Source organism: Thermobia domestica, chromosome 3, assembly GCF_964235325.1.
Source record: "Thermobia domestica chromosome 3, izTheDome1.hap1.1, whole genome shotgun sequence".
NCBI classification, from domain to species: Eukaryota; Metazoa; Arthropoda; class Insecta; order Zygentoma; family Lepismatidae; genus Thermobia; species Thermobia domestica.
The window spans coordinates 150,801,536-150,829,443 of NC_137456.1; the positions used below are offsets into that span (position 1 = coordinate 150,801,536).

General features: G+C 34.3%; 1 protein-coding gene across 2 annotated transcripts in view; it reads right to left on the reverse strand.

The window, feature by feature from the left end:
* Positions 1 to 27,908, reverse strand: part of LOC145680809 (uncharacterized) — a 708,231-nt gene that overhangs the window by 259,504 nt on the left and 420,819 nt on the right. For both annotated transcript variants that reach the window (XM_081751880.1, XM_081751881.1), the window contains one exon: positions 12,438 to 12,560. In XM_081751880.1, the coding sequence (XP_081608006.1) occupies positions 12,438 to 12,560 (123 nt within the window). The remainder of the gene's footprint in view (positions 1 to 12,437; positions 12,561 to 27,908) is intronic.

A 27,908-nucleotide genomic window follows, 5' to 3' on the forward strand; every position in this document is an offset into this window, starting at 1 on the left:
TTGTCAACATTCAGATGTATCGTGTTTTCTGTAGCGCATATGATGTAACTGAAATGAAAACATATTTACTATTCTTTGATAACTTACTTTATTTTAAAATACTTTATTGATAATTTTTGTTCAAAGAAGTTATTTTCTTTGTATACATATTTAATCCCATGATATTACATATTTAACCCCAGAGCCTCATGTTTAAACCACTCTGATAATTAAATCGTTTTCCACATAAACAGGTTCCAAGTTAGTAAAGTAGTAATAGAGTTCGGAATCTGCACATACCTTCATGTTCAATTATTATTATTATAATTCAGTGCATTTGCACCTTGACAGGAAAATGCGGCGTTGCTACATCAGGAATTACCACTCGTTCAAGTTGTCGAAACTGAGGACAAACGCTACGTGGGACTGGTATTAACTCAATTTTGATTGTTAAAGTGTACTGTTGAACTCAGGTTATATTAATTTTTAATTTTACTTTGTTTGATCTTAGTTAGTATGACATTAGAAATATATTTGTTTGTCTTATCAAGTGATAACATTTCCATTTCTCTTAAAAGTGAAGTTGCCTATTGGCTTACGGAAATAATCATTTGTAAAAAAAAAAAAAAAAAAAAAAAAAAAAAAACCTTTTTATGTGAAAGTGTTGAAACAATGCATCTAATACATCATTATTGGTAATTATGTCATTATTAAAGTTCTTACAAAATTAGAACGGAGGTTGTGTACGAGTTGACATTTACCAATATTGCTTTTCGTTTAAAAAATGTTCGCATGGTCTTTATATTATCATCGGATATTTGATTACTCCCAGGGTAAGTATTTTCAAATCAACTTTCCATAAAAAAGAAAGTGAGAGGGTGTTAAATCAGAAAAGACGTAGAAGGAAATATTTCAGTGAACTATTTTGGCAACTGTTCTTTGAATTGGCATTACTACAGTAAGGAAAACATAATTACATTACATGTAAGTAGTCTATCTTATGTTACAATATTCCTATTTGGAAATATTAGTTTAGTATGAATGAAATGTTCACATTAACATCTTGATGTAAATTCAACGCATGGATAGACTAAGGTCACATATCCAATGTAACAAACTCCGTACATGTTCAGCAAATAGCCTGGAGTATGCGAATAGCTAGGATGCATCGTTGCTGCCCACAGCCGTATTTAAAGTGCACTAAGGAGAACACTCAAAGCGGTTGATTTACTATAGAAGTTGAAACTGGTATAGTTAGCTCCCAACAAGTCGAAGAAAACATTGTCAGTATCTTTGGATCAGTAATGACGAATAGACGCATGATTTGCCGCTGGAATATCAAATTTTGTTCTGTTTACCTAGGACTGGAAAATTGGCATCGTAGACGTGGATCCACATCATGTGCATTTGACTTCTTCATTGACACCGTGAATTCGAATCCACACAGAAACATTCGTCCTATTGGAGGCGAGTTGGGCATGACCACACATTGTCTTTGGAGGATCTGTGTACTCAGAAAGTTGAATAAGTTGTAATCACGGATGCTACATGAACTGACACGAGCCAACAAGATCATCGTGTGGATTATGTTTTTTCTCTGAATACGTGGAATAACTAAGAATATTTGTAGCATCACAACTTCAGCTGGTAAATAGATCTCCTATGACAAGAGTAAGCCGTCAGGAGAATGGTTTGATCGTTACAAAAGTCAGGTGCAGTCTTATAAACCACCTCTTTATTGAGGGAATGTGTTGTTTCTAGTATTGTGGTCTATGGTTGGCGTGTACATTTTATTTTTCTCCAGTGTAGTGAAACCCTCAATGCAATTCGTTAAGCCACTGCACTCCATGAAATGCATCCCAAAATTGTTTATAAGCAAGGATCAACAAACTGTTCTTATGTTAAAAAACAATGATCGTCAATGTGTCACATGAAAACGGTGCTGTCTCCTCGAACTACAGACGAAAACTCGTCCTTACCCACCACATTCCTCTGATATCTTCCCACTGACTACCACTTCTTCCGTTTTATTGATTACTTATTGGAGAGGTAGCAATGTACTTCTGAGACTAATCTCTTGCACCACGCAATCCAATCGTTGTCAGAGCAATGAGAAGAGGTATGTGCGATGAGGGGCTTGAGTGATTTCAGACAGCAACAATTTTGATTAACCAGATATTATATTTTATTTTATTTTGTTCTTTGGAAATGAATTTGAGCGCAAGATATCATTCGCAACAACGTATAGTAATAAAATGTGTTTGTGGGCACTAAAGATTTCTTCATTTGTGATTCACTCGGAGTTACAAAACTATAGAATTTACGAATTAACCCGCAATTGTATTTTTCTGAACCTAACTTTAAACACTCTTTTGGCAAAACTATCTAAATAGATATCCCATTACTCTTGCTTCAATTGTTGTTGTTTCAAGTTTAAAAATCACCCATCTCATAAGTACTTGTAAACGTACACTCATGTCTAAAATTATTGTCGCATGTCTATAAATATGTTATTATAGGAATATAATTTGATAACGAATTTGACGGTATTTATGTTAGTATGTGTATAATTGGCAAAGACATGTACGTGGCAAATTTCATGTCAAAAGAGCAGTAAATAAGAACAATAAAATGAAAATAAAACTTTCTTATCCATTTAGCAACATTTTGTTTTACTCATTCTAATTTTCGTATTTATAATAATTTTCCTATGAAATTTACCACAAATATACATTTCCCGATTATACACATAGTATCAGTATTAAAAGTACCCTGCAAAATCACTATCAAATTCTATTCTTACAAGAAGACAGTTATAGATATGCGACAATCATTTTGGACATGAGTGCACATACAAAACATATATTTTCAATAGTTGAAGAGAGAACCGATGTCCTGGTACTCTGAACAGCAATGTTAGAGGTGAGATACTACGATAATGAGTGACGTACAGTACAAACATATTATTATAAAGAGTCATTGAGTTATTACAAATTATTATTATTATTATTATTATTATTATTATTATTATTATTATTATTATTATTATTATTATTATTAAGGAAAGGAAAGAAAACCTGGATAGTAAGCAACACAACCATAGTTTTCGGACATAGCAACACAATCATTCCAAATCATTTACTGCATATTTCGATAAAATAGGGAATTGTATTGTAAGATGGAAAAGCAAACAACATCTTGTAACATTGTCTACTTGCGAATCAGAAATTGTAGTCATATGTTTGTGAATTAAAATCGATAAGGAACTTATTAACTGAGTTAAAAAGAGAGAATGTATAGATAAATCCATAACAGTAGAAACTGATAGGAAATCTGTAGATTTGAACAATCGAACAGAAGTAAAAGGAAGAACAAAACATATAAATATGAAATATTAATTTGTAAAAAAAAAAGTACCAAAGAGAGAAATAAAATTATGTCATGTAAAGTCAGAAGAGCTTATAGCAGATAAGTTAACAAAAAGAGTTATAAAAGAAAAATCGAAAGTGTAAAAAGAGATATTTTTGTAGAAGAAAATAGGTAAATGTATTATCGTAGCGCAATGATGCAAAATGGGCAATTGTAGTTTTTCAACATTGCGTCACTGCTTATGACAAGTAATCTGTGTGTGAAACTGAAAAAAAAGCGGAAAGAAACGAGTGGATTTAATATCTTATTATCATATCTTCTGCTAAATCACAGCGAATATTTATAGTATCAAATGGACGAAACCTTGGTGGTTTATCTCCACATTCATATTAAAAGTATCTATGGTTACATTGAAATATTCAATCAATATTTTTCTGTCGTCAATGAATTTAACCTCATTTTCTAAGTTACCTGTACTATTATGCAATGGAATTTGTGATTGAATATATTTTTTCTAAATCTTTTAAGTTGTATTGACCAGTTGGAACTGTGATTTGCTGTGGAATTCAATCTAATTTTACTTTTTTAAAGTATCAAAATCAATACCACCAGAAATAAGCATATGTGCTGTTAATTTATTATTTTTCTGTGATGTTTTTGTTAACTATGTTGTGAAAAATCCTGCAAGAGGAATTTCTAAAATGTCTTCTTTGTTATCAAATGGATATTGCAGATTCGTGTTTAACACATATAAATAACCATATAAATTATATATTCTCATTTATTATACAATAAATAAAATGAATAATTGGGATATTAAAGTAAGGATAAGAGAACAGTTTAACATTCCACGATAATGACCTTCACGCAAAGTGAAACGAATCATGAAAGTAAGTGTATGATGTTAGAGTAATTGGAGATAGGGCATATGAAAATATAGAAGGGAAAGGAGTATCTCGAGATAACGCACGACCACGACGTCGTCTACTCTAAACTTTCTTGTCCACGTATGAAACAATTGAGCCTTTCCACCAGCAGTAAGCATAGTATCATTGAGTCACCGTAGCTACACCAACCAGAAAGAGTGTGTGGTAGTTTAATTTTGAAAATGAACCTGCAGATGACACTTTATTTGGCATGTGTATTTGTATAGATTACCATTTGAATTTTTAATCTTCTTTTCTAGTTTCTTCAAAAGTTAGAAATTATGACATACCATTGTATTCGTTCAGCAGTTGAACTAAGAAAGACTGTCAGCGTTTTCAGTGTTTGTTCTAGAAGGGAAGAAAATAGGAGGGTGTTTCACTATGATAGTTATACGAGCTGTTAAAATCTAGTGCGAGATTTTGAGTCTGCATGAATTTTGCATCTAAGTTTCAGAGAGAGGAATGTAAAATATTGTCCACACTAACACGTGGGTCCATTTTCTACTGATGAATGATAAAGAAAACAATGGTTTAACTTACCGCAAGCAAGTCGAGTTTCATCACTTCCATCACCACAGTCACGTTCACCATCACACACGAAACTATTTGGTATGCAAGCTCCAGATCTGCATTTAAATTTGCCTGGTTGACATGTTCGGTTGGCTATTAATGAATAGAATTACTTTAATATTCAATACAATACGTTAGAAAGTGTTTATATTATATAACAATGTCGAAAAAGTATTAAGATAAGTTATTTTACACAAACCTTTCTTGTAACTAACTTCTAGCCATGCATTATTCACATCTACCGGTTAAATTGTTGAATTAATCTCTTGAATAATAAGCTGCTCAGAAACGACATCTAAACGCTGGTACACCTCCTCAGACGAAAATATTAAAGAAAAACTCGGTACCCAAATGCCTAATTTAGGAGTTGTGACTGGTCGAGAAGAATCATAGTAACGAAAAAGTAAAGAATCGTAAGTTAAAAATAAAATATTAAGGTCTAGTAAAGCAACATAGTGACCATGTTAAACCTAGATTCCGTTAGTGAACTAGTGGATGTGAAATTGTGGCGGAAATAGAGTTGGCATCGAAGCAGAGACGAAAATTCATACTTGTCATTTTCAAGAAATTTAAACTAATGAATAAGGAAAACAAAACTAGCACTCATTTCATATTAACTAGTACACTTCTGTTCCCTGAAACGCAGACGGCCTTCGAGATCCTTATGTATTTCCTTTAAATCTGAATCTTTCTCCCTGCATTTTTATCACGGTCAGGGAGAAGAGAGTGATGAAAATTTAGTATGCGTATGACAATTTTGTTGTAGATGAACAAAGTAACTACAACACAGAAATTTACAAATTATCTTAAGTCGTAAATCTGAAACAATATTTTTATTTGTAATCTAGACCGACTAAAAAGCAATGGAAGTAGTAGAAATATCGCAGCTACAATGATATAGTGATTAACCATCTGCCTAACGTGATTTAATTATTATTTTTCTGTCAACTCAGATATCTCCAAGACAGTTACTTTCCTTGAACCCAATACTAAGAAGTAATTGAGGGAGGAAACGAATACTTGACACTTAGATATTTGTTAGTAAAAATATTTCATTCTGAAAGGTCATTCAGAGATGATATTCTGAAAGTGAAGATATCACCGACGACTTGGAACTTATCACTACGTGTACCTTGAAAATTACATTTGTTTCATTTTCATATATCCTGCAGTAATGTCTATTTTAAACGAAAAGCAGATGCATTTACTAATACAAAGTATATAAAAAATTGGAGAACTTACCACAAAGATTATATGTTTCATCTTCTCCACGAAGGCAATCACGTCTTGAATCACAAACCTGACTGTTTGGTATACATTGTCCAGAATTACATCTAAATTCATTCAGTTCACACGTACGATTCGCTAGTAAAAGAAAATAATATTGCATATTGGCAAGTATATATATTGAGGAAGAACGGTATAATATGATACAGAAATATTCAATATTTATTACACTAAGTGATTGATTTTAAGGGATTGTGATTTTAAACAACCGTTATTTTCTTTTGTGAAGATGTTCAGAAAATTTAAGGATGTATACGAATCTATTTATGTAGATTTTACTCCATAATTGAAAAAGACAACTGAGTATTGCGATACCTGTGTTTACAAAACAATCATACAAGCACATCTCTTGTAACCTCCATGGTCGCTAAACGTTTAGCGTGCGATCCTACGGTGCGGGAAACCGAAGTTCGATTTCTAGTAGGAGTTCATGTGTTTCGTATCCCTTTATATCTACATCTCATATGTCTTGGATGCTCAAAAAGACGCAAAACTCCTATTGGGCTAATTTTACATTGCTCTTTTCAGAGCTGATATACATCAATCATTATTTTAGATTTAGAAATTGAACAAGCATGCTTTTTAAACTCAAAATTATATTATATCATATTTATGGCTATAGTTAGGCATTGAAGATAAAACCATAATATAACATAAATAAAGTATGTTTTATTTCCCTTTATTTCAAAATTTTCTTCGAAGAAAAATGTAATTTCTTTATAGAGCTTTACATATTAGAAAGTATCGTGAAAGATGGAGAGAATAGAGAGCTACCCCGGACAGGACAATGTAGAATCTGCAAAACAAATCAAACGCCATGTTTGAAATTCGGGAATTAGGATCAAAAGTCGGAGTATTTTTTTATTATCTTTACCTGCGAACAGTCGGATTTATCGTATATATGAAGTGAAACGGGTAGAAGTAATTATTTCGGATAGATTGACAGATGTGTGGTTAGATTACTCTAAAAATTAATGTCATTTATGAAATTGTCATGGCCATATCCACTTAGTTACGTTGGCTTCTTTTAGTCCCCTACTTTTCTTGATATTTCATCGATTAGCTAATTAGTGTGGATGTGTGAAATCAAGCGTCATCTGCCAAGAGCCTCGGTGCATGGAGTGTTGTCTTCCATTCCGGCTCTATTTATTAGATACAGAATGATTTAGTGAAGACCAATAATTTCTGCTAAGAAAATGCGATAAGTCTAACGAGGAAGGTCCATAAACCGTGAGAGTTGAATTTTGATGAAAATTAGTGACAAGATTCAGTTCGAGATGCTAAGTAACGTAGTAATAGCCACTCTATGCGCAAATGCTTTGTTAAGCTGCTACACCGACGCCATCTTGAAATCCAATAGGCAATATCCAAGAATACCCTTTTGCCATAAAAATGAAAAAGCTTTTGGTAGATCTGACTTCAACGTTGTAAACCGGGATAGGGTATCTATACGTGGGAGTACTTCCAGTGCATGATCGCCATATTGAAAGGCGCCATATTGAATCACGGTCAAATATGATAAATGGTAAGGGGGTCATGTGGGGTATCAAATAGCACTGAAATTTACTCCTGAATGTATTTCCGTAACCAAAATTTACATATCTGTTTTCAGTTCAATGTTAAGAGCTCTCTCACCTACAGGAACATATAAAAACTGTGCGAGTTAGATTTGTGTTATGAAACATGAACGGACGAGCAAATGCAAGATTTTAACTAATGCAGTAGTAATCACTTGATCTACAATAGCCACTCTACCAATAAGATCTTGGGGCTAGTGAGAGATATCGTTAATTAAATTGAAATGCCTGCAGTGAAAAATGGAATAGCAGCATTGTAACAAATTATACCTATTTCAAAGTGCGATGGAATATACTGGTGGTCGATGAAACATGTTTAATAGTACTAACGAACAGAGAATACCAAAGGGGTTGTTCGGATATATATTTAAAAATCCACTATAATCAGTAGGTCCAGGAAAGAGTAGTTTTCATATCAAAACTGTGATAAATAACTACTTGTAGCAGGTGTTTCGAGGATTTATTTATTACTTAAATCACGTACTTCACAGCTCAAGAAATTCATTTTGGGATTCGTTTATTCATGTGCTTTAACATTCACAATGATATATATGGCTCTTTTGTGTTTGAAATACTCTATGGGAATGTGGTAAATTTCCCCAATATTGTACTCCGTCCTATTAAAAACTAACAAAGCAGACTTATTAGTTCTCTTTACTTTAGACTATTGTTTAGGGTTTTAAGACATAGCACGCAGAATTTAGAGAGTTTTCCTACAGGCAATAATTGCAACATGGGTGAGCTGTGTGGTATATGAAGTCTGTCTCCGAATGACAAACGGTAGTAGTACAGCAATTTTGGTGACGTGTGACGTTCGGTACGAACACATTTGTTGGACTAGTGAAACATTCGTTCCGTGCAAAAATGCGGACAATTAATCCGATAAACGTAGTCAACATTTTAAATCAGACAGTGGTGGAAAAATATAGTGTCGTGAGTGAGAATGCGGTAGAAGATAAGACATTTGCAGGTACTTTGCTTGCAATGATACCAAGCAAATATTATGGTAATGTTTCTCTAACAGTTAGTGACACATTAGATGTAGACACTGACACAGAGAATGACCATGAAATTTCGACAAGCGAAATGGATTTGGAACAGATAACTAGTTCATCAATTAGTGAAAGTGGGCCTTCTACGAGCGAGTATGAGATGTCATCTCCAAGCCGGACTATATCTGTACGTGTAACAGAAGCTGTCGTTAAAAAATACAGACAAATTCAGGAGCAAGTTGCATTATTGCAAAAGAATGGGAACCGTAACGTTGTTGCAGCTGCAGCGAAGAAATTCAAATGCAATACGGCGTTTGTGTATAAGGCTTTGAAATTCCGTAACAAACTTCCTCGCTCTCATGTCATGTCACTACTAAAATACGAAGTACTAAAGACATTCAAAATTTATCGCACTAAAGGACTTACGGTACATGATTATTATTTAAAAGCGTGGATGTTACTGACAGCGAGGATATTGAACTATCCATTCCGTGCTTCTCGTGGTTTCATTAACAAATTTAAAAAAGAACACAGGATTCGCTCACGAAGGAGTACTCAATTTGTGACGAAGAAAGATGTAGAAAACGAAGGCGAATTGCCCAAAATTTTGTGATTAAAATTAATAAAATAATACATGAGAGACCCTACACAAGCGAATGCATCTTTAATACTGATCAGTCTAAGTTTGAGTACGAAATGACCTCCGGTAGAACTCTGTCAGAAATAGGTCAGAAACATACCACAGCAGTCCTTCAGTCTTTGGCTTCAGTGTCCCACACATATACCATGCAAATTCACATTTCCCCAGTACGGCTAGGCACACATACACATATATATGTTTCCAGGAGCCTAAAGGCGTGTTAGAGTATCCAAAGTGAAATAACAGCTAGACAGATACCTTTCAACATTGTTACTGATGTGAGCAAATCAGGTAAACTCACTCGCAAACACGTCAAACGGTGGCTAAAAGACGTGTTTATTCCTGATGTGAAAGACGATTACCTGCTGTTGCTTGACTCGTGGAATGGACAAACGAGTGAAGACGTGCGAGAATTGTTACATGAGAAAAACATTCGTGCTGAAGTTATGCCCCAAAAGACCACAAAATTTATGCAGCCTCTTTATGTATACTTTTTCCGGAAAAATAAGCTGGTAATTCTTAGAGTTGAGGATTATTTTCGCCATAACTTCATTCTTTCTTGTACACCGAACAAGTTATAAGACAGAATTTTTATAATGAAAATGCATTCTGTTGTGTATCATCAATTTTGTGCGCCAGTCCTAAAGGACATGCTTGCATATGCATGGAAAAAATGTGGGTACAAGAGCAATAGTTGGTTCATTTAAAAAATGCTCTGGAAACTACGTTGCAAGTAGAAAATAGTGTCTGTGGTCATGAAAAGAGTGACGAAAGTGCATTTGTTAAGTTGTTTGTACTGCTCCAAGATGCTGTGTGGTAATCACTTCGTTATGGATCCCCATCATCACAACTAAAGAGCAAAAGGTTAGTAGGTTAATATCTGCTTATGTGCATTAGTTTATATTATTTTTCTTATAATTGTTCTATTAATTTTCTAATAACTTCAAGCCATATCCTTGTAAAGTCATATGTGTCGTTGCACCTAACTTATCTTACATCACTTAAATGCTATGCATAATCACAACACACAGACGCACTTCGAAATAGGTTTAATTTCTTACAGTGCTGCTATTCCATTTTTCACTACAGGCATTTTAATTTAATTAACGATTTCTCTCACTAGCCCCAAGATCTTATTGCTAGAGTAGCTATAATTAAAACCCTGCATTTGCTCGCCCGACCATGTTTCATAACACAAATCTATCTCGCACAGTTTTTATATGTTCCTGTAGGTGAGAGAGCTCTTAACATTGAACTGAAAACAGATATGTAAATTTTGGTTACGGAAATGCATTCAGGAGTAAATTTCAGTGCTATTTGATACCCCACATGACCCCCTTACCATTTATCATATTTGACCGCGATTCAATATGGCGCCTTTCAATATGGCGATCATGCACGTATAGATGCCGTATCCCGGTTTACAACGTTGAAGTCAGATCTACCAAAAGCTTTTTCATTTTTATGGCAAAAAGGTATTCTTGAATTGGATTGGCCTATTGGATTTCAAGATGGCGTCGGTGTAGCAGCTCAACGAAGCATTTGCGCATAGAGTGACTATTACTACGTTACTTAGAATCTCGAACTGAATCTTAACACTATTTTTTATCAAAATTCAACTCTCATAGTTTATGGACCTTCCTCGTAAGTCAAGCACGCGATTATGTAATCTCTTAGCTACACCACTAACTTAACATATTCTAAACATATGTTAATCTATCCAGTGTGGCAATAGTCGCTAGCATTTAAAGGATGTATCTAGTCTCAATAGATAGCCGTGGTCATTGATAAGCGACGAAGGCAAGAGGTTAATTTGAATAGAATGGGTGAAGATTATACATTTGTTTTACCTTTCTTACAGATTATAACACAATATTACAGTACATTTTATAAAGGAAAAGAGAAATCATGAAACAGTATTATTTACTCTTTTCGGTCACAAGTCTTATACGAAGATGTTCCATGTGACGTTCCCATAAGATTAGATTTTTACTATTGTCGTATCTGTTCTATTCTTAGTCTCCTGTTTCTTGTTGAAAACGTCTACGTTGAATAGCGGCTGACTTAAATAAGTCTAAATCTACCTGAGTAGTTTGCTGAAAATCAAGGTTGGAGCTTATGGCGTCATTTTATTTCTAGGCTCCAGGGTGATCATATAACAATAGTATGAATAAAAATTTGTAGGAAATTCACTAGAAAAAATTTTGTTGGCATTTATAGGTGCGTTCTGTATTGTTTCCTAGAGAAAGAAGGAAACTATAATTTAAAAATGTGATAATTCATTTTATTTCTTTGCATTTTTTCTTTATTCAGACTACGATTCAACTTTCCTCTTCACCAATAAAGAATAACGTCGAAGTTGATTTTGAAAGCTGATAACTATGCTTCGGATGCTTATGTTCCAAAACGATTTAAATTTCATTAGATTTAAAGAAGTGCATTTTAGGATTTGCAGGTTTTCAAGAGTTATGTTCATTATGACATTTTGGTACATTTTATTATATTTTTGCACTTTGTTAGGTATTATACAATTTGATTCTTTTCTTTTAACATTAGCTTAATACACTTTAGGGTAATCAGTCTCGTACGAATACAAACATTAGCAAAACTTTCCCCACCAAGAATTGTTATCCTTAGCTGAAATTTTGGTACAGCATAATAATGGCGTGTTTAGAAACACAACGAACATACATACATTTGAAGTATTCTACATGGAAAATCTTACTTCACTTCTATTTCTAGTTTCACACTAAAGAAGAAAATACCAACATTTTTTACATTACCAAATAGCACAAGAGAGTTACTTTCTTTCTAGAACTAATTCCACTAGTAATATTCTATAAACATAACTTGTGTAAGAGAAAAAGAAAAATTAGATACCTAATTTTTAGAACTATCCTACATTTTAAATGTACGGTGCAATCACGTTTTCACGTTTCTAGAATGACACTGAGGAAGAAAATATTTTGAGTTCTTGTGTTTCTGGTAATTTTACCATTATTAAATAGGACAAACATGAGAACTACTTTACCGTATTGTTTGCGAAAACACATACTTTTACTAGATAAAGAATATAGAAAACGATTGTTGCACTTACCACATAAACTTTTGGTTTCATCACTTCCATCATGGCAAGTATCAAATCCATCACAGACCCGAATGTTTGGTATGCATTGCCCAGAATTACATCTAAATTGATCCGGTCCACATGTACGATTTGCTAGTAAAAGAAAATAATAATATTACGTATTGACAAACATACATTAAGAGAAATTTGTGTAATACATAAATGAGCAATATTTATTACACGTAAGATTTTATACAGCTGATTTTATAATTACGTCTTGCCTTGTTTACGTTTGCCCGTTTTATTTTTTTTAAATGGATGAGAACAAATCATAGGCATCTTAAATTAAAAGAGTTTTTAATTACAGTAGATGTTTTTAATTAGAGAAAGAAGCAGCAGGAATATATGAAAAATATAAATACAACAAGAACAATTAGTAACTGATGCTATTTACACTTTACCAAGGAAGATTGAAGAAGGGAGCTGAGCAAATTCGATTTTCATGACAGAAATTATTCCAGGTGTAGATAAAAATATAAGAGTAGATTCAAGATATTTAATTACACTACCTAAATATGATAGTTCTATAAAAGAAAGTAATACTCCTGTAACGGGAGAAATAAAGAAATGAGAAAACAAAACTATAGATCAAATAAAATTAGTGGTGCCCTTAGCACCTCGTTTTAATAAGATTGCAACGAAATATTATCCTAAGAAAATGATAATATATTTAGAATTTGAACGCTTGAGGAAGATGGTAAATAAATGAATAAAAGAGAAAATTCTGAAGTTAACGCTAATGGTAACAATTTATTAATTAATGGAAATAGCTATAAAAAGGGAAGGTTTATGGAAACTTTAAATGATGAATACTGCTAAACATATCGATAATCATGGTGATAATGATTTAGAAAACTTCAAGAAATAGTAATAGAATTAGATGCTGCATTTCAAAATTATAATCGAAGTAGTAGAAGAGTTGCATCTAGTAGAGTTGTAAAATACAATAATATTTAAAAGAACATGTTTGGGAAGAGAATATTAAACCAAAATTACTTCTAGCTCGTAAAGTTTAAAAAAGACACCAAAGTCTGGAGAAGGAATGAAACAATATACAGAACTTTCTAAAGAATATATTTGGGTAAGTAATGGTAGAAAATTAATAGATTGTTTGTTTAGATGGAAAAGAAAATGCAGGGAATAATTTTCCGATCAAAAATAGCTATAACAAATATGATCAATTTTAAACAAACTCTCGCCATTTCTTCCTAATTATTGAAAGACATAGATTATTTAATAAAGATACCGAGCACATTACCACCAATATTTTGGAGTAATGAAAAGTACAAAAAGGGATTAATGAATTAGATTTTCAGCAGAAATGCATGCCTGAGTTCCATATTCCAAGCTGCATATTATCTGAACATTTTACCAAGCTACAAGAAAGATTAGAAAGAGAAGATGAATATATTAATCCATTAGATGAAGTTTGCAGAGAACTACACTATACAGATCTATAGTATCTCTATGTACAGTAGTGATACAAACTAAACCGAATCATGACATACCGAATCACGAATGTATTGGAAGCGGTGCATGGAAAAAAAGTTTTTAGTAAAGACGCATTAATTGGAGAAAAACTTGCAAATTTTGGAGTTGGTACTAATATGAGTTAGGATGAGTTAGGATGGATATTAAACTTTAGATATAGTTTTGTAATAATATTGTTAAGTTATTTTATAGTATTCGTGCATAAAGAGCATTTTTCAGTATTTTCTCTATAATAAATAAGACAGAGTTTATCTTGAGTCATTAGTTTCAAAGTATAACAAAAAACAAAGAACATTTAATAATTTGAATGAAAGAAATATAGACGTTGAATTTGATTTTGATGTGGATATGATTTATTCACACTCACAAAGCAGGTTGTTGTATCAAATTTGATGTTGTAGGTGCTGAAGCTGGAGGAATATTTGATGTAAACGACACAACAAAACTAGATAATTTCTTTCCATTTTTCTTATCCAGCAAAGAAATTAAAAAATATGGAACTGTTAATTACTCGTATATAATTGATCTACAAAGTATAACATTACAACTGTGGCACCTTAAAAATTTCGAAACCAGAAGCATCATTCTAAAAGAAGATGGTTTTGAAACAAAAAATAAATTAGGATTGAAAATAGATCTTACTGTTTTATATCCACTAATACGTCTCTTTGTAAGTAATCATAAAGCGATTATGTGGAAAGAAGGATTGAACATAACATTCACTGTAGCCAGTAGTAATAATGGTGTTCTAAATAAATGGACAAGAAGAGGAACAGCAGCACAAGCGCCTCACGCAGGTAAAACAACAATAAAGAGAATGGAGATAAGAATGCCAATTGTAGAATCTTAATAAAATAATGAGCTTAAATTGAAATTAACTATTCTTAAAGAACCAAAGATCATATTTTCATTTCACCCTTGCAATGTGTAGAAAATAATATAGAAGGCACTCTTGGATTTTGATGTAACTACTCAATTTAGTTTAGAAAATTTGATGTCTCTGATCTTATAATGTAAACTTTTCAAACTGTTACAAAAGATGATCACAAAAGATAATGTAAATAAAATAGTGTTTATCTTAAGAACGGCTTAATGAAACTTTTCCTAAAGAAACTTGAAACTAGATATTGATAACACTCTCCCAGCGAAGATACTACTAGAAATAACGTATCCGATGAACATAGGGTCATTTTTGACCCATCAATATTTTGATTGTTTTTAAGGAGGACATGGCTTTATTGCTTGATTTCCAATTAATTTAAGGCTTGATGTTAGTGATGAGCATATTTGTCTTCAGTGGCGGATCTAGAACGTAAAAATTAGGGGGATAGTCATAACCCAGGCTATGATAGCTTCAGCACTTTCTTCTTGCTGTCTAATAAGTTCACGAAATATGTCATCTAAAGTTTTCAAAAAATTTTCCTCGGACATGATTACAGAGAACAGATGCGCACTGTTTATTTACACTCTTCGTCTGCATGAGTGAAATTGGACTGAAATGTTTGATCTTTACTCTGACAGGCAGTGTTACCACTTCATAAAGGGAAATTTCCCGTTCCTGGACATGAAATTTTCCAATATGATTCAATGTTTCCAACAAATATATAACGCACACAAACATACCCAGATATGCGTATATATAACTATGTGTTTCCATTGGTACATATTTTGAAGAAAATTATCTCATATCCTACATATTTGGAAAAAAATTCCGCATTCTCGCCACTGATACTAATTTCCCGTTTTGTGGGAATATTTTGCCACCTGGCAACACTGGTCTCATATAGCATGCTAAGGGAGGAGCAAAGTGTAGAACTGATCACGCAGAGTGAGTAAAATGGCAACAAATCGGACGGTGCGAGGTAGACAAGACCAATAAAATATCATTCACGTAAACAGCGAAGGCGGGGTCATTCAGGGCCCAGACAAAGAATTGTTTATTTGTGGTTGACAAATAAAGAATGCTAGGGTAATAGAAGTGTTACTGAATGGTACGTAGGTTAAAAGAAGCATACCTAGGCCAATGACCGGAAAAAGTAAGACGAAATAAAAAAAAAACTTAAAACATTTATGGTTCAAAAATGACCCAATCTCCGTTGAGCGAGTGTAGCAATGATTGTTTTAAAATGTATGGATATTGTACAGCATTTAACAATAATGAGTGAAAATGCAGAATGTACTATGATTATAAACTTAGAAGAGAAACCAGTTGTTGGCTTAAGAGGCATTTAGATACAGAATATGAGATCGTAAAGATCAAAAAGATAAAGACTAACTAACTACTAGGAGTATTTTAGTAGTTTATGGAAATCTTAAGATATTTCTCCTACCTAGATTTAGCAAACACATGACAAATAAAATGATAAGTGGTCTAGTTAAAGATTTGTTAGAAGTAAAATATACTGGACTAAAAAACAATTATCCTACTGGTGAGTTCTATATTAATGAAAATTAATAAATTATTCGAGGGTTTTCTACATAATAAATAAGAAGTGTCCTTTTATTTAAATAAGAAGAATGATATTAATGTTTAAAGACCTGTTAAATTACAATATTTAAGGAAAAGTAAATCTTACAAAATAACATTATGAAAATGATAACACAATATAATGGCAAAAGAGTTCTAGTACATCTAAGAGATAAATATAGAACATTATCACTACACAGATTTAATGAGGATTCAGAGTAAAAGTTTAAGGTATGAAAACAAATAAACTCTTTGTAATGTACGAATGATTCAAGCATTTAGATAACGATTTTAAGGTTCATCAATTGCACTTAAAAACAAAACTAAGAAGTAAATGGAATAGAATTTTTAGAAATGTTTTGAGAAGAAAGTAAATTGCTAGCATGGAACCTGAAAAGATGTTTATTCTTACTGTAGAAGTAATTTTAAGTTAATTGTAAAGGATGTCAAAAATGATACATATTTGTATTCGAAATTAATGGATGTTTATTTTATTTGAACTGTGATCAACGAACAGAGTTTATGAAATCACTATTTCATATAGGAAAGGTAATAAGGAGACGATTTCATTATCAATATACTAATTTGCAATTGATATGTATAATTTAAGCAGGTTTTCCTAGTTTCAATTTCATACTACTATACGCATACGCAAATTATTTGATTTGTAAAAGTTTACCCAGAGAATTATGCAGTTGGTGATATGTCTGAAAAATTACGTTAACTGTTTATTAATTCTATTTGATTTTTTAATAATTAGGAGCTGAAGTATTAAATTTCGTAGTTAGTTGAAGGTGAGTAAGGGTGATGAGTTATATCATGTTTGATTTTTTAAATATCTTAGCTAATAGCTGAGGTATTTAATTTTGACTTTAGTTTGAGTGAGTTGAGGTAAAAATATTAGGGTCAATTTATTTATAAAATACTTACGAATTAACGCCGTTTAGTTTTTAGATATCTTAACTAGAAACTGAGGTACTAAATTTCGAAGTTAGTTTTGGATCAATTGGGGTGAAAATATTAGGGTCTGTTTATTGTTTAGAAACCAACACTTATTCTCCCATTTGAGTTTTGAAAATCTGTCAATTAGGAGTTGAAGTATTTAATTTTTTGTCAGTTGGGGAAGTAAGAAAACAGTGCTGCCAATTCATTTTTAAAATATCTTATTTAGTCCTAATTGGCTAAAGTCAACCCTATAAATTTTAAATCGATATCTCCCTAAATAATTATGGCAATTTTTGAAAAAAAATATGAGTTGGTAACACTATATAGTTGATTTTTTTTCTAAAAGTTAATTGACGTTATATGAGGTAGCATTTGTATATACTTTCGCCAATATGATGATATAGAAAACAGATCAGTGACAGTTTCTGTTGTCTATGACAGCGTAAAGTGACAGTTTTAGTGTTCTTATTACAAGAATAGCATACACATACAGGCATAGACAAAAGCCTGAATCTGACAACACAAAATGAATTTTTTTTTTTAGTCTTTTCACTTTATTGTTAAGAAAAAATTTTACATATGCTATATTACATTTTTCAGTAGGGTTTCATTTATTTCAGTATAGCCAAAATGAATTGTAAGGTTTAGTACAAGAAATTTAAAATCTTTGATAACATAAAGACAAACAAAACTAGTGGAACGAGGATACATAATAAATGTACGATAATGGCTCATAACACAATCAAAGGAAATGCAGTATAGTTATACATAAAACTAAAAATTTTATTTGTGATTGAGACAACAGACACTACCAAAAATAGAGGAGGACGATATCTCGTATGTTATTAAAAAAGGGAAGGTTGTATGAATTTTATGAAGGAGCTTAACCCTTATCCGCTCAAGCGGGACCTCCCAGGCCCAGTAGATTCATTTGTTTTCGAATTTCTCAATAACCATAAATATTTCGATGACATAAAATTCTGAATTCTTCTATCTTTAGTCGAAGTTAAAGCCATGAACATATCGAGTTGGTAAGGCTCCAGTTGCCCGTCTACCTTACACAAATATCTTGCCCGGATAAGGGTTAAGGAAGGAAAAGCCTTGGTTCAGGAGTTCATTGAGAAAGAAAAGTAGATGAAGGAAAAAGAAACAAGTTGCACCGTTTTATTTTTTTAACTGAAAAGTGCTTTAAAATTGTCCATGCCATTGAAACTTTCGAACAATATTTCGTGTTCAAGAAATAAGCTTCAAGAAGCAAAATAAAACACATCTGTGGAAAATAAAGGCACTATTCATATTAAGTATGATAACATAAATAGGTACTTCATCAATTCTATTTTCTGAAATAATGTTATTTCGTTGAAAATGAATGTAAAGAAAGAAGAAGAAGAATTGGGTCTCAAAACTAGAGTGCAAAAGGAAGTGCAAAACAATGTTTCATATGATTGTATATTTTTCGTTTCTTAAGATTTTATTAAAAACCAAGCTAATCAGTTGATTAGTTCACTATTATAGCTAACCGCAAATTTCTTTGAATTTTTGAAACTATACAAATACAATTTCATTTAAGAAGTGAAATTTAAATTTAACCATCGAAAATAGCACGATTTGACGTTATATAATCCTTATCCTTTGTAAAAGTAATTGTTATTGCAGTTTATAATCTTTAAGTAATTTGAACATAATTTAAGAACGTACCAAATTAGATTTTCGGCAGACAAGGTCTCATGTTTCAGAAGATAGCTACATTCCAATCAAGTAGTAACTCCTGGGTGAAATATGTGGTGACAATAGTGGATAAACACATATGTACCTATCAAGTCATCTTGAGATGTTCTTAGTCACTCTTGTTATGTGTCCCGAATATTATATTCTTCTGCTAATCAATGCTATCTTTTTACTTTAAATATGTTAATGAACTCTTTAATGATAGAACGTATAAGCCTTTGTCCTGCCGGAAGTCTCTTCCGGAAGGACTTCTGTACACAAGCCGCCGTCCTGCCGGCAGGGCGCACCTCCTCTACGGAAAGAACGTTTGTACTTCTGGAAGCACGGAAGCCTTCCAGCAGTACGCATTTTAATATACACAATAAACAATGTAACAGTAGGTTTAGTGTTTCCCAGCTATCAACAAAATTCGCTGTTTCACACATTATTGCTGTTTGGTGGACCAAAATAACTATTGTAAACGTTCACACGATCACCTTTAGAAAACATCCCGCCGTAACTGAAGTAACAATCGTACGAACATGATTCTTTTTGCCTGAAACTAGAGTTCATGTTCTTTCCACCAGGAGAACTGTCTGTCCAACTGGACGTACACAAAATACTCTAATTTATAGAGAGACATGGTAGGACTTTTAGGACGTTACGTCCTGCCGGAAGGACGTTGTACGTTCTAAGGTTATAGTAGGCCTAGTTGCACATGTCGATAAACAGTAGTAGTTGCGCATGTACCAGCAACAGAAAGTGCTATCGACCATCGGAGCAAGAAAAATTAATGCGTATATTTTATTAAATTTATGATTGACTTTTGGTGATAAAACATAGTAGTTGGCAACTATACGCATACTCATTCAGCATATGACTTCTCTTCGACGCCACAAACTGACTTTTCTTGTGAATGTGTGTGTGTGCAAAGCAGAGATTCTTTGTCTCAAAGATGTTGAAACTTCCGGTTGAACAGCTTCGAGAAAGTTCTAGAAACTGCGAGATCATTTCATACTTCCGGTGATTTTCTAAAGTGAGTGGTGATTGGACAACTTTTCAAGAACTGACCAATCAGAAACTATGTTACGTCCTAAGTGTACTGGACTCACATGCTTTGTGTACTGGAAGGAAGTGCGCCAAGCAATCGGGACGGAAGACTCAACAGGTGCAGACATAACCCGATTCAGCAAAATATTTTTAGTAGTGAGATTTCACATTTAAAGAAGGAATCGAGATTTAGTCAGTATGTATAAGGAAGTTTAACGCGTGTAAATGATTTTTGAAAGCAATGATCACCATATTAATCAAGAAGACTCGAAATCTATGCAACTTGTCTAGCTAGAACTCTGCAGATCCAAAGGAACAACGAAGTTACCACGCCGTTTCTGAGGACAATGTACTGTAAGTAAATGTGAATTAATGTAATAGGAGCAATCGGAAAAGTAATTCTTGCGAGCATTAAATCAAGTCTGCCTAATTCAGGAATTTGTTGACGGAATGAAGAAGTGATTCTAGTTTTGGAATTGTGTTTTATACGCCAGATATCTCGTCTGCCATTAAATAGTGAACCTCGAATTAAAAAAAAAAAAGGAGAAAAAGAATTAATAATAAACGTAAGCTTACGAATACTCGGTCACAACCAACTAAACCGCATGCGTATAATTATCTCATGTGAATATTTTCATTTCTATTTTTTTTCTTTACATGTTGTTTAGCTAGATAGGGAATTCCATAAGAAAAAAAAGTTGTCATTTAAAGTACTATTTTGGATGTTATTGTGTATTCGACATCACTGATAAAAATGTTGTTTTAGTGATATTCATGATTAATGCTTCTTGTTCATTCCAGCTCAGGTGTACATTAATATTCAAACTTTCCGTGTAAAAACCAGTGCATGTAAAGTTATTAATTTTGCTTTCTGTTAAATATGAATGGTTGATATCTAAGTCCCAGTGTTTCAATTGTTTGCCTGATATTTCTTTTTTTTGTGGTTGTTTTTAGTTCTGAATAGAGACGCGAGAACAGGTTGCGGAACGTACATGGTTTTAATTACATTTATGTAGTGAACTATCCCTCGCGCCAAACTGCCAGTTAGCTAAGAAAGGTTAAATTAATATTTTCATTTACTAATTTTTTTATATTTGGATAGTTCGGACGCAACCAAACACGTTGTCACCAACTCTTCTGCTTGAGTCGTTCCCAAGCTCAGGCGAAAGTTGGCAAAACATGTATATACTTCCCGGTGGAAGGGATGATTGGGAAAATTTCTAGTTTAAAATTAATGTAGACGAAAGACGTAAATAAGCTTGTACGACCCCCTTTCACCAAGGTGATAGTATATTTAATTGGTGCCGAAACTAACCCGGGAAGATATAGTTACTTGATCCAGAAACCAGCTCGGGACAGATTCACAATACGGTGACCTTGTGTATTTTTACCTTGCACTGGTATTAATAAGTACAACAAAAGTAATATCCGTGACCAATTTGTGCATTGCTTCAGTATGTCTTACTTTTAAATAATTGTTGTTAATTGTGTGTTTTATTATGTTTGTGTTTCTTTAGAGAAATCATTAGCAACCAATAGAGTGTATTTGTAGTTTGAATTAGAAAAATTATTAGCTTTCTTTAGTTACTGATTATTGAACCTGTACAAAATGTCAGAGTCTGAGGAATTAAAGAACATGCTCCAAGCTTTGTTCGAAAAGCAGTCCGCACAGATTAACGATACAATTGAGGGTTTGAAAAAGGAACAGGTAGAAAGTGTTGCTAGTTTGAAGGAAGATATTGTTAGTTTAAAGCACGAGCAGGCAGAAAACGTTGCTAGTTTGAAGGAAAATTTAGAAAGTAAATTAGAACAAGTTGGTAAGGATGTTTTGCAAACTAATAATGCCATTGTTCAAATCACTACGCGTATTCAGGCCATGGAAGAGAAAATAGAGGAATATAAAAATGAGTGTAGATCAAATTACGAGTCCGTACAGGCACAGGTTGACAATTGTAGGGCCGAGATTTCACAAGATCGCGTAAGCAACCAAGAGAGGTTTCAGGAAGCAAAAGATAGGCAGGTGTTATTAGAACTTAATACAAACCGGTATCATGCTCAGGTAGAAGAGCGCGTCACTAATTTTCAAGCAACCATTGACACCCACGGTACATTCGTGCGGGAAGCGATGTTTAGTTTGCGAGAACAGCGCGGCGAAATAAACGAAATACGGGATGATATGTTAGAAATTAAGAAAGTAGCTGCCGAAAATAAAGAGGAAATTACGCACGTTACAGCAAGGGTAAATAAACTAGAGTCTCACACCATTCAATCTATTCAACAAGTCATAGACCAAGTACAGAATATCCCCACGCGAACAATTGTAAAAGCGGAAGTGAATCGAGAGGTGAATGATCGCGTTTTGAAGTTAGAGCAAGAGTTGAATAATTTACGGAGTAATCAGTTTAGTTGCGGACCTCACCCTTCCTCACGAGAAACTTACGAAAATAGCGAGTACGATAGTGGTAGTGAAGGTTATGAATCCGATCACTCGAATAGTAAGGGGAAGAATAATCCATTTTTCGTGAAAACTAGTAAACCTCGACGCCGTATTACAATTCAAGAAATACGAGACCTACCGACATATAGTGGGATGCCAGATAAGGAAACTGCGCGTTCATATTTACGTGATTTGCAACATAAATTGGACTTATTGAACGTACACGAAGATGCAGTGTTGTCGGTACTACCAAGTTTACTGCAGAATCCATGTTTGGAGTGGTTTCGAACATGCCAACATTTGTTCACCACTTTTGAGGAATTTAGCAATGCTTTAGTTAACGCATTTGAATCAGAAGCAATTGTAGTAAGTAGGCTGACCGCGTTGCGGAATACTTCCTTTGATCCAAGAGTACACGGTTCAGTTTTGGAGTTTGCAACCACTCAATATCGTGCATTAAGTGATTTGAATCCCGAAAGCACTCCAGCGAAGATATTAGCTAGTATTGTACCTACGTTGCCATACAAATATCGAGAAATGTTTGCGTTTTATCCATGCACAGATTTTGCACAATTTATTGCTAGTGTCAAACGTCTTGAATCTTTACGTTTGCCAAACGAAAAGGGTTTTAAGCGCGAAGGTAACAGTTATGAGAATCGTAATAAGCAGTACCAGGCGGTTCGGGTACAGTATAGCAGACCGACTAGAGAGAGGCCTAATAATACCAATAATCATCCACGGAACGGTAGAAATTCTGAACAAAGCAATTTTAGGAGAAACGAGCGAGAGAATAGGCGCGAACAGCAATTCACGAGTGATGCGCGCGGGAGGAATGAACGATCTACTCAGAACACTAGGTCACAACGCAGTAACAATAACTCTCGTGACTTTGGGAATCGCTTCAATTGGAGAAGGGGAAACAATAGTAATAATAGAAATAATAGACCTAGTTTCAACTTCCAGTCAAATAACGAACGGCAGAATTGGCGAGAACGCACGCCCGAGAGAGATGGTGGGCATACGTCCGATCATGGTCAGCAGGGAAACTAAGATCCGATGGGCACGAAGGGGTCGCGTCCATCGAAGGTGATTCGTTTATAAATTCCCCAAATATCATCCGTGTTAGGAATTATACATTTGCAAATGACGATATTCTAGATAGTGACGGCCGAAGTGATGTAGAGGAAGATAATGATGAAAGAGAACTCGTCACCGTTTACGATCGAAATTATTCTGCGTACATAGAAACAACAGTTAATGATATTCCAGTTAAAACTCTCCTCGATACAGGTGCTGACGCCTCTTTGATCTCGTATGAATTTTGGAAAGAAATAAGCAAAGACATTTCCGCGCCTAGGTTGCAGTCAGCTGACGACGTTCTTTTGGTCGATTACAGTGGCCGTTTCAAAAGAAAGTGCAAGGGTAAAACAATAGTACCAGTTCAGATTGACGTATTAACGTTTTCACTCGAGTTGTATGTCGTGCAAGATTTAAACGAACGTTTTATTTTGGGTGTCAACGCGCTTTCACAATTACAGAGTATCATTGATTTTAGTCAGGGAACGTTCTCATTGGAACATGAAAACATTAGAATTGTTGTATCGTTACTCCCACTTTCGGTGCAATCCATGTCAGATGATAGCGATCAAGAAACTAATGACAGCAGCAATATCAAAGAACAGCAGCGTATTAACCATGTAGGTGTTAATGAAGGAGAACCCTTCCAAAAGCAGGTTGCCACGGACGAACAGATCATTAATGCAGTTCAGAGGGCAGATGGGTTAACTCAGCCACAGCGAAATCAGTTGTTAGACTTGTTATTTAAATACAGGGAAATATTCACTAACTACCCCGGGAAGTGCAAAGGATTTGTATACAAGGCAGAAATTAACACTGCGGAAGCATTGGTAAGAAAACAATATCCTATCCCTTATAAGGCCATTCCATTCGTTAGGAACGAACTTCAAAAATTACTTCAGTTGCAAATCATAAAACCAAGCCAAAGTGTACATAGTAACCCACTCTTAGTAGTACCTAAAAAGAATAATCAATTCCGTCTTTGTGTCGATTTACGCATGGTGAATGGGCATTCCGTATTACGACAGGTTAGGCCAGAGCGCATTGAAGATTTACTCGCGAAATTGCAAGGAAAGAAATTTACCACGGTTATTGGTTTACAACAAAGTTATCTGCAGACCGAACTTCATCCAGATTCCCAACCATATTTTTCTTTTAATTTCGAAGGTTTATGTTATCAATATCAGCGAGTGGCATTTGGATATCGAAATGGATCATCCGCTCTAAACGCGATGATGGCACATGTCTTAGGACCCGAGTTACATAGTAAAATCATTCGATACGTAGATGACAATTTAGTAATGTCCAACAGTTTTGAAGAACACTTGCAATTGTTAGATGAAGTATTTCAGAAATTCAAGGAACACGGAATCACGTTAAACATAGATAAATGTTTGTTTTGTGCCAATGAAGTCCCATTTTTAGGATATGTAGTTAGCAAGGAAGGTATACGAAAAGACGAACGTAGTATAACAGCTGTACGAGACTTACCAAAACCAACCAACATTAAAACTTTGCGCTCAGTATTATTGTTATTCTCTTGGTCTAGGTCATTTGTTCCCAACTTTGCTATGAAAGCCGCTCCCTTATATGATTTGTTGAAACAGAAAAGAAATGGCAGTGGAGCGAACAATGCGAAATGGCATTTAATCAAATCAAGCAGGATATTTGTAACAACATCATGTTAGCTCATCCAGATTTCACAAAAGATTTTTATGTGCAATCTGATGCTGCACAATCCGGAATAGGAAGTGTCCTCTGGCAAAAACACGGCGACGAAAAACGTATCATACAATGTATAAGTAGAACGTTAACACCTACCGAACAGAAATATTCAACTACAGAGGCTGAGTGTCTTGGGGTCATTTTCGCAATTAGAAAATGGAAATCAATGTTGTTGGGCAATCATGTAATCATTGTCACGGATCATCGTGCTTTGTCGTATTTAGATCGCGTTAAACCTTGGAATAATCGTTTGCTCAGATGGGCCGTTGAACTGCAAGAATTAAGTTACGAGGTACAATACATACCAGGTTCTGGGAACACTATAAGCGATACATTAAGCAGGCTTTTCCCCACACATGAACACCGCCTACTGAAAGTTCACACTTTCCAAGTGTTGCAGGAAGAAGTTATGAACATAACACCCGAAAGATTAGCTGCACTCCAACGTGAATGTTCCGATTACGCTAATGTCATTGCTGTTTTAGAGGGTACCATAGACGAGACTGAATATAAAAATGGTAGATCGTGGAAAAAGTTTTATAAATTGGATAATCATATTTTATTAGTTCGAGATTTTCACCAGCCAGATCAATGGAAAATTTGTGTTCCTCCAGCACTTACCCAGAATATTTTAGTTGCGTACCATACCGATATTCACCACCCAGGCGTTGAAAGGACTTTTTCTATAATTTCCAAAGCATTCCATTGGAAGGGACTGCGAACAGCTGTTAAAAACTTCATTCGCGATTGTATTACCTGCCAACGTATGAAACCAGACCAACATCCACCTGCTAAGTTGATGCATACAATACCAGTAAATGCAACTCGTGACGCAATTAGCATAGACTTTCTAGGAAGTTACCCTACCGGCCAAACTCAGAAAAGATTCACTTTGGTGATAATGGACCTTTATACCCGGTATTGTACTGCGTTTGCATTGCGCACGTCAACAGCGAAGGCTGTAGTAAGGTGTCTGGAAGAATTTTATTTTCCCATGTTAGGATTAGTGCGAGTAATTATTACTGACAATGCGGCTGTGTTTCATTCGAAACTGTTTCTAAAGGCTATGAAAAAGTATAATGTAGTTGTTCGTCATACTACCCCGTACCATCCCATGGCATCGTTAGTTGAAAATGTTAATAAGAACTTAGTGCAAACCCTCAGAACGCTGTGTTCGTCATCTCATAAAGAGTGGGCTGAATATCTGACTCAAGCAGTATTGTTGTATAATTATTCCATTGACCAGAGTCTTGGTGTTTCTCCTGCCAGTCTGCATTTAAACATCAATTCATCACGACCCATATTCACACACTTTGGTATAAACGTACAGGAGGCGATTACGCCTGAAGATTCGATTAATTGGAGCAACAAACTTGTCATGGCCGATTTACGTAGAAAACGGAAGATTGCCGCGCGTAATGAAAAATGGAATGAATCCCAACAGGAAAAAAGACTCGTTGTTAAGGGAGATCTAGTGTTTGTTAGGCAACGAAATGTAAGCAGTCTTATTAAGAAGGAAATAGCAAAGTTCTTTGAAGTATTTCGAGGGCCGTATGTTTGTACTTCAGTCACCAGTAACGATCGTGCTGTAGAGTTATGGGATCCCTACAATGGTCAAAGTATCGGTTTTCATTCCATGGACAGAGTAAGAATTTGGAATCCCACCCCAAAGACCTACAATACTTGGATTCTCATGGCCAGAAAACATTTACCCGAAGAACAAGTAGCTAAACTCAAAGATGTTCCTTACCATCCATCCACGCATGAAAAGCTATTACCATTGCTATACCCAGAAGTAGATATTGTTAACCAGCCTGAGGAAACCAAGGAAGATAACCCGGAAACTTTGTTAAAACAGACCTGTGTTAAGTTGCAACACTGTGATCGCTTAGACTACTTTTTACATAAGTTGGGAGATTTGTATATCACACACTATTGCAAAGATTCTGCCGAATGGTCTGACGAATGTATTAAAGCCATTATGACTAATTTTTCCAGTGGATTACAATTGCTCCGTTGAAAAAAAAAGGCTAGGAACCCCACCAATCCGTATGTTTAGGGATTTCTCTTACAGCTTACCAAAGAAGACCATCCATCCAGCCAGCCACATGTCTCACCATTACAACAGGTACGTGAGATAATGAACACGTGTTTAATAAAATTTTATTTCAGGATTAATTCCAGTTGAGGATGATCAGGAGAAAGAAAAGGGATCCAGGAAGGATGATTAAAGGAAAAAGAGAGGTAAAGATAAATTAAAACTAGTTCGCGAATGTATTTTTGATTCAAAATTTTATAACCACCACCCATTTTCAACCATTACTATTTTTGTGTGGACGCTACCACACTCACGAAATTTAAATGATTTGTTTGTGTATTTGTGTTCATTTCAGGATAAAAGGAGAGGAGGTCTGAATAAAGTTTCACCTATATCATTTTACGTTGTTTTATTACCATAATATTAAGAAATGTGGATTTTAAAACCTGTTAACCCTGTTTAAAGTCATTAATAGGAATTTTAGAGATTGCTTAGGTACTCTTA